We start from the raw sequence: 8,415 nt of genomic DNA, 5'->3' as shown, positions 1-8,415 counted from the left end.
ACCGAAAATTGAGAGATAAAAACATTTTGAGAGGCATACTTTTCCCACCAACGAAAATGACTTAGAGCTCCCAACACTTTCCAAGCTAGATATATCATAGGCTCCGTTTAGACTCTGTTTGGTATTGATTTCCTGTGATGTAAAAAACAAGCAAAAAACAGTAACTGGCACTTGGCACTGGGTCAATAGGTTAGTCTCAAAAAATGATATAAAAGTTGCTATAAAATGATTGTAAAACATCCAAGAATGATGAAATAACAGCATGAATACTTCATAAATTATAGATACGTTGGAGACGTATTAGACCCGCTGCTTCAGCTTCGTCATCCGGCGCTCCTCAAGTTTGAGGTACGTGACGACACGTTGAAAAGTGGGCTGCGACAGCAGGGTGAGGTTGGACGCCGCGTTGCCGAAGTCCTCATTAAGACCGGCGGTGAGGGTGCTCAGCATGAGGTTGTCGGAGACCTTGGCGCCGATGTCGCGAAGCTCGTCGACGAGCATCTTGAGCCTCATGCAGTACTTGTCGATGGTGGAGTTGTCCTGGTGACAGCCGAAGGATTCCTGCTGCAAGAAAACAAGGCGCTGAAGTTTGTTGTCGGTGAAGAGCGCGTTGATCTTGGCCCACACGCAGGCGTCGTCGTCCTCGGCGACGACCGTCTGGAAGATGTCCTTCGAGACCGTCTGGTAGAACCAACGGATGATCGTGGCCTCGATAGTGGACCACTCCGGATCGCCGTGCATCTACGCGTTGTCCACGGGACCGTCGATGTGCTCGGTGAGATAGTACTCGCGGAAGATGAGGTTGAAGTAGGTCTTCCACGCGTAGTAAGACGTGCTGGAGCTATCGAGACGGATAGGGACCCGGGCCTCAATGTTGAGGTCACGGATGGCAGCGGCGGAGGGCTCGGGGCCGGCAAACTGGTTTGACGAGCGGGTGGTGGAGGATCTCGGGGAAGACATGGCGGTGCGGCTAGTTTTTTTTTTGCTTTAGTGGAGAGAGGAGACGGAGAACCGCAGCAGCAGGAGGTGCGGCGGCGGCTGTAACGGGAGGGAGTGGCGCGAGGGGGCGCGGCTGCGGGTCAGGGAGGGCCGCGGCGGGACAGCGGCGGCGGCGCAGGTGAAGTGGAGGCGCGGTGGCGACTGTGATGGGCACGGGCGGAAGCGAGCACAGGCAGCGGCGACGCGGGTTGGGGAAGGAAGGGGCGCGGCGGCAGCACGGTGCGTTGGTGGGAGGGCGGCGGCGGCAGCGGCGCAGGGAGGCGCGGCGGCGGCGGCTAACCCTAGGAGGGGAACAACAAAGATAATACCATATAGACGGGAAAGATTGCAATACAATAACCGTTGTATTGATAAGGTGCTGATGCACGTATATATAATTACAAGGGAAGGCATCTACCTCAACTATACAAAATTAAAAGATAGGCCACAACTCTAATATACATGTAACACAAAATACAACTCTAACAGATAGCCCATTCCGTTCAATCAACACCAAATGAGGAGTAGACATTGTCCCCAAAAAAATGAGTAGACAATTAATCAGCCAACGGGTCCTATTAGACCACAAGTCCCTGGTGAGTGTTCTCTAAACAAAAAGAAAAGAAAAACAAGTCTATGGCGAGAACAAGACTAGGATGCCGACACGTACGTACCGATACCTTTAAATTAATAAATAGCTACTAGGGTTAGGCCTTGTCATCAACTTAATAACAACAATAGCTCGTACACGAATGAATGGTTCATGCAATGTGATCAACGAATATTGATTTAATTAAGAATCCACAGGAGTTAGTACGATCAAAAACATGAGCACAGGAGTTTGCGTTCAAATCGTGGAGATTTGACGCGAATCTTCCGTGCTAATTAAGCTGATCGCACCATTAATTATGCCCACATTGTCAAAAAAAACTATATCAGGTACAAACGAGCTTTGTTTAGCTGAACTAATCAATTCCATGTACATTACGTTTCCTTTAAACATCCGACCGTTGTATGAGCTGACGCCCGGTTAAGGCTATTTGGCAAAATAGCGCACGGAAGATTCCTCCCCTGTTTTGGGAAGCTGCTAGAAGCTTCCAGATCGGTTTTGAGAAGTTTCTGGAAGCTTCTTGACCGTATTTTTTGCTTCTGTTTTTTTTTTCTGAACCGGGGTTTGTTTTGTTTTATTCTGGTATTTCTTGTTTTCTTTTTCCCTTTTCATCTTTTTTCAATTGCATGAGTTTTTTAAAAACAAAATACTTTTCCAAACTTGTGGGCCTTTTCAACTTGTGAACTTAAAAAAAAATCATGCACTTTTTTCAAATATGGAAACTTTTTCCAGTTTTTGCTACCCGATACATATTAATTGTCGCCGACTTAGTACAAAGTTGTACAAAAGCAACGACAATTAATATGGATTGGAGGGAGTAACATTTTTTAATGAACTCTTTTCAAATTTCTTGATATTTTTTCAAATCCGAGAATTTTTCAGTTTTTCTAACTTTATTAGTAAACCTTTTTCAAATTTCATGAAACTTCTCAAAAAAAATTCATTTTTTGCAATTCTTTTGGCAAATCTATGAACTTTTTTCCAAATTCAATTTCTCTTACATTCTTTGGCGGATTTTTCAGATTTTTTTTACAAAAGTCAAATGGTCAATGGGAAGGGGCTCTAGTTGCACTGAAGGCAATGGGAAGGGGCTCTAATTGTATGAGTGGTCAAAACAATGGGTATGCACATATGCTGTGAAAAGAAGATGCACACATCGCCCACTCAAGGAGCATGTGCAAAGGGCCTATTTGGTTGTTTGTACGGTTTTCGTGTTTCCCGGGAGCCTGCCCAGTGCAGCCTGCTTGAGGATTTGTACGTTCTCGGTTGCGTTTTCTGTGTAGTTTTTTTTTTTTGACGAAATACAGCCAGATGCTGTTTTTCATTCATTAAGAGGAATAATCCATCCGGAAAATACATGAGAGCAAGGTGTACCAGAGTTGTTGGCACCCTCAACCAGGAACTTTACATATGTAGAAAATAGAAAAAAAAAAGGAAAAAAAACTAGGCTACTGTGCCAGCCACTGTACGCCTTTGACACCAGCCCGAAACCAAGTGTGCAACTCGTCAGTTATCACGTTACAGGTTCCCATGAAGTCGGTGTCTTTGCCATTGAAAATTCTGTTATTTCTCTCTTTCCAAACCTGCCACCAGATGATCATGCAAAGAGATGAGAATTCTTTCTGTCGATGCAAAGGAATATTGTCCAGAGTGTGAAGCCACCATTGGATCAAAGAGTTAGTATCATAGCTTGGTCGGAGGTCAAATCGATATCTGAATTTGGTCAGAAAGAAACCCCATACAGCAGCAGTGAACGGGCAAGTTCCAAAAAGGTGAATAGCAGACTCCAAACCAATGCAGCACAGTGGACACACAGGGTTGTGTGGCCAATTTCTTTTTGCGAGGTTATCTGCAGTTAGGCATTTACCTTGAATGGCGAGCCACACAAAGAACTTCACCTTTTGTGGTATCTTGATCTTCCAAATAAGTTGTGAGAGAGGGGTGTAAATCCGGCCAATGAACTGGCAATGGTATGCAGAATTAGCAGTGTAAATCTTGTTGGAGGTCCATTTCCAAATGATTTTGTCGTCGGCTTGGGAGAGCACCACCTGGTCAGCACGATGCCAAAAGTCCAAATACTCAGCAATCACTTCAAAGCATGGGTTTGGCTTAATCAAGGTGACCCAAAATATGTTGTTTATACCCTGAGAAAGAGTGATGTTCCTCCTTTTACTATGTTTGAAAAGTTTGGGGTAAGCCAAGGAAGGGGAGATCACATCAAGCCAGTGATCATGCCAAAAAGATATGCCAGTGCCGCTGCCGATCTCCTAGGACGTAGATGCACAGAAAAGATTCTTGGTCTCCTTGTCGATAGGTAGGGGTAGCCCATGCCAAGGTTTGTCAGGACAGGAAGCATTCTGCCAAAGCCATCTCACTTTCAAAGCCTTGCTTTGTCTGTATAAGTCATGAATTCCCAGACCACCAAGTTCCAGGGGAGAGCAAACCAGAGACCACTTCACTAAACATTTGCCTCCACTGACCGAGTCTGAACCAGCCCATAAGAAAGCCCTTCGCAATTTATCAATCTGCTTGATAACCCATTTGGGTTGTTCCACTGCCAGCAACTGGAAGATGGGCATGGCAGAGAGCACAAATCTTACAAGAGTGACACGCCCAGGAGTAGAAATCCATCGAGCCTTCCACCCAGCGATTTTCTTCATAATTTTTTCAATGAGAAGCTGCAGATCTTGCCATTTGAGCCTCCTATCAGACAGTGGCATCCCAAGGTAAGTACAAGGGAAACTACCAAGCTGACATCCCAGTGCAGTCTGAATGTCCGAGAGGTCGATGTGCTCGCACTGGATGGGAATGATTTTGCTCTTAACCATATTAGTCTTCAGACCAGTGGCATTGCCAAAGAGGTTCAAAATTTGAGAGACGGCATTAATCTCAGAGAGTAGCGGTTTGCTGAAGATAATCACATCATCGGCATAAATGGAAGCCCGGTGTCTAATAGTCTGTGTACCAAGCGGGGCTAGGACACCATGAGCTTGTGCTGTATTCATCAATCTACCAAGACAATCAACCACCAAGACAAAAAGAAGGGGGGATAGGGGGTCCCCTTGTCTATGTCCCTTGCGATGCAGAATCTGATCGGTAAGTGCCCAATTAACCAAGACCTTGGTAGAGGAGGTAAGGAAAAGAGCAGAAATCCACTCCCTCCACTTCGGCCCAAACCCGCTAAATTCCAGTAGGCTGAGAAGGAACTCCCAAGACACAGAATCGAAAGCCTTGGCCAGATCCAACTTGAACATAATCGATGGATTTTTTTTGTCTGAGCACCTTTGCCATGGATTGCACATACACGAAGTTGTCATGGATGCTTCGACCCTTTATGAAAGCATTTTGGCATTGGGAAACAAGCTTATCCATCTGAGGTTGCAACCTAGTCGCAAGAATCTTGGCAACGAGCTTGGCAAAGAAATGTATAAGGCTTATAGGCCTAAAGTCTTGTGGTCTGCTAGCACCAGCATGCTTGGGCAATAGAGTGATGATGGCACTGTTAAGAAGGAACAATTTTTGCGAGTTGACGTTCTGGAAGTGGGAGAAAGCGGCCAATAGATCCGGCTTCACGGTGTCCCAGCAACTTCAAAAGAAGTGCCCAGTAAATCCATCAGGCCCGGGAGCTTTTTCTGGGTGAAGATCAAAAATAGCACTCTTTATTTCCTTCTCAGTAAAGTTGTTGTCCAGGTGAGAAAGGTCGCAAGGCTGAAAACCTAGAGCATTGAAGTTCAAGGCAGCAGATCTCGGTTGGTAGGTACCAAGCAGACTGTTGAAATGAGACCAGATACATTCCTCCTTCTTAGTTTGATCAGCAATGTCAACACCATCAACGCACAGACTAGGAATAATATTCTTCCTCCTTCTGGATGTTGCTTTCATGCGAACTATATTTACCCCAGCCCACATCCTCTCCTGCGGTGTAAATTGCATTACAACGAGCCATCATCTGAGCCGATTCGAGCGTTCCCACTGAGCCTGGCTAAGGAGTGCATTGAGCTTTGTGGCGTGTTGGCCCAATTCCTTTACACTGGTAGGAAAAAAAGAAGGATAAGAAAGATAAAGAAATCTGACTCGACCAACCACACGTAGCAAACAAGTAGCAACACTACTCATCATCCTTTCCAACACAAGGACTAGAAGGAAGGTTCTTCGAAAGAAACACCTTCAAAAAGGAAATGATGCGTAAGAGCCGCCGTCGTCGGATCTAACCACAGATATGGCCGACCCTTGTGAGGGGCATAGGGGGCGGCTGCCCCAGGCCCAAAAATCTAGGGGCTCCGCCCCAGGTATGTAGAGAGGCATCGAGGAGGCATGTACACACTACCTACTCCTCCGGTGTATCTAGCAAAGGCGTTGTCATATGCATCTTGCAAAGTATATGAGTGGGCCTAGCCCAAGTAGTTGTTAATTTTCTTTCTTATACAAAGAAGGCCTACACCCGGCTTTACATTAATGAATCCCTTAACATAAAAATACATGTAGGAACAACAACAAAATAAAGATACAAGGTGCGCATGAGCACAGTTGACAGAGGCTTCTGTCACACAACAATTCACAAATTGGAGCATCGTGCACAACAACCTAGGAATCACACGACCGCCGCATGACATACATGGTAATCGCAACACAAACTTTATTAGAAGAAGTTTTACAAAGTAATTGTTGCTTGTTTATTACAGCGATGCCATAGGTGGCACTATAACAGAGTTAATGACATCAGAGGATAACACAAGGGGTAGTCCAGTCTTGAAGCGAGACCACTCCACATGGAATTGGCTAGGAAACTCGACTAACAAACAAATGCTCCAACTCCACGCTGGTGGAAGACAACTCCTTAGCTAGATCTGGCTAAAACAACGAGTCAGTCAGTACTTTGAGAATACTCGCCAGATAACCAAATAACATCTAACATTAGGCAAAGCAATCCATGGCATATCACATCATCAGAGTAATTCTAACTACCATGGCATAGAAATTTTGACAAACTTCATCTAACAGGTATAATGAAGATTATGCATTCAGATATAAGTGTATATCATCTCAAGTACTTCTCATGATCATTGCAAGATCATAACAAAACTCGCATGGCGTCCAAGAATGATAGTCCAACTATCACAATAGTACAACACATGTGTTTCTTAACAACACAATTCTTCTCCGCTCCACCGAATAAATAGTTTATTTATCTACACTTTTCTTCGGATTTAACCTGTAAGTCTAACAACACCCGAATAGTGTGACTTATTGAAAGTGCGTTATATCGACTAGAGGGGGGTGAATAGGCGATTTTTACAAATTCGTCAGTGAGGAATTTCAAGGTGAGGAAATTCCTAAGCAACGGACTACTTAGCAGTGGAATAAGTACTTAGATGCAAGCATAACAGAGCAGTAGCACAGTCATCATGATGAAATGAAAACAGGCACAGAGTACAAGTAGCGTATAACCAGGATAAGCAGGCTGAAGACAAACTGACTGAAGAAATAAGATTTGAGGAAATTGAGAAAGTCTTCAGTCAAAGTCTTCAAGCAGTAACAATAAAGTACTTCAACACATAAATGAAGAAATGAAAGGGTTGAGGAAATAGAACCAGTAGCTTGGTGAAGACGATGATTTGGTAGACCAGTTCCAACTACTGTGACATTCGTACGTCTGGTTGGAGTGGCTAGGTATTCAAACCTGATGACACATAGTCCTGGACACACAGTCCTCACCATATCCTCCTTGATCTAAGATCACACAGACCTCGCCCCATCACTCGTGGTAATCTTCAGGTGACTTCCAAACCTTCACAGACTTGGTCACTCGGCGATCCACAGTTTCCTCTTGGACGCTCTAGACCATGACACTTAACCGTCTGGAGGATGCACAGTCCTCAAAGGTAACAAGCGTCGGTTCCACACAGGAACAATCTCTTCAGTGACGCTCAATCACTTTGGGTTTATAGGTGTTTGGGTCTGGGTTTTCCTCACTTGATGATTTTCGCTCAAAGTCCTCGGAGGATGGGATGCTCTCAATGACAAGTGTCAGTTTCTCTCGGAGCAGCCAACCAACTAGTGGTTGTAGGGGGCGGCTATTATAGCCTAGGGAGCAGCCCGACATGATAAGACATAAATGCCCTTCAATGATATGACAGTTAGGTGGGAAGATATTTTGGGACAGCTGGCACGTAGCACAACAACGGTCTGAAATCAGAGTATCAAATTCCTCAAGGCTATCATGTTCCTCACTTGTAGGCAATCCACACTGGCGAATTCCTAACACCTTTTGAAGATTTTGTGGAAATCATCAGAATCAATAAGGTCGGTAAAAATAGATTTTATTTACCCTTGACGAAGAACATGATGAACTGGGAGTTGAAGATGGGAAGTTCGTCCGTTCAGATCTTCCACGCCCTAACTTGGCGATGGAAGACAGCTATGACGGTGGCGGAGTGAAGATTTCCGCGGCCGGCGCGAGTACGCCGGTGACGAGGTCGAGGCAGTGAAACTCTTCCTCACCGGCGATGATGGAAGGTAGAAGCGGCGCTAGGTCTGAGAGCTCGAGCGAGGGGAGGGATGCCAAGGATGGTAAATGAGGTTTGAGGAGGGTGAGGGGTATTTATAGCCAAGGTGAAAAACCGCTCGTCCGAGGAAAATGGACGAACGTGCCCCTGACCCTTCTCATCCTAGCGACATGTGCCACCCACGTACTGAGAAGTGGAGATCGTGTTAGATCATGGGTGAGTATTTTAATCATATCGTGGGATGTGGAACGGTTTGAGCGGCAAAAGCCGAAAATTCAGATAAGGATATTTTAAAGTTTCGTTCGCAAATTCTTCAGCTGA

At 45.1% G+C, this 8,415-nt stretch overlaps 1 protein-coding gene across 1 annotated transcript; it reads right to left on the bottom strand.

Moving 5' to 3' along the window:
* Nucleotides 1–300: 300 nt before the first annotated feature.
* On the bottom strand, nt 301–741 carry LOC109785272 (uncharacterized). Its single transcript, XM_020343868.1, has one exon. The coding sequence runs from the start codon at nt 739–741 to the stop codon at nt 301–303; it is 441 nt and encodes a 146-aa protein (XP_020199457.1).
* Nucleotides 742–8,415: the final 7,674 nt, after the last annotated feature.

This window comes from Aegilops tauschii, chromosome 2 (genome assembly GCF_002575655.3).
Source record: "Aegilops tauschii subsp. strangulata cultivar AL8/78 chromosome 2, Aet v6.0, whole genome shotgun sequence".
NCBI classification, from domain to species: domain Eukaryota; kingdom Viridiplantae; phylum Streptophyta; class Magnoliopsida; order Poales; family Poaceae; genus Aegilops; species Aegilops tauschii.
Note: the sequence above shows the minus strand (reverse complement) of the source record. Positions and strands in the feature narration are given on the sequence as shown.

Bases quoted from the DNA above. Each gene is read 5' to 3' on its own strand.
- LOC109785272 (XM_020343868.1), bottom strand. From the start codon at position 741: ATGCACGGCGATCCGGAGTGGTCCACTATCGAGGCCACGATCATCCGT.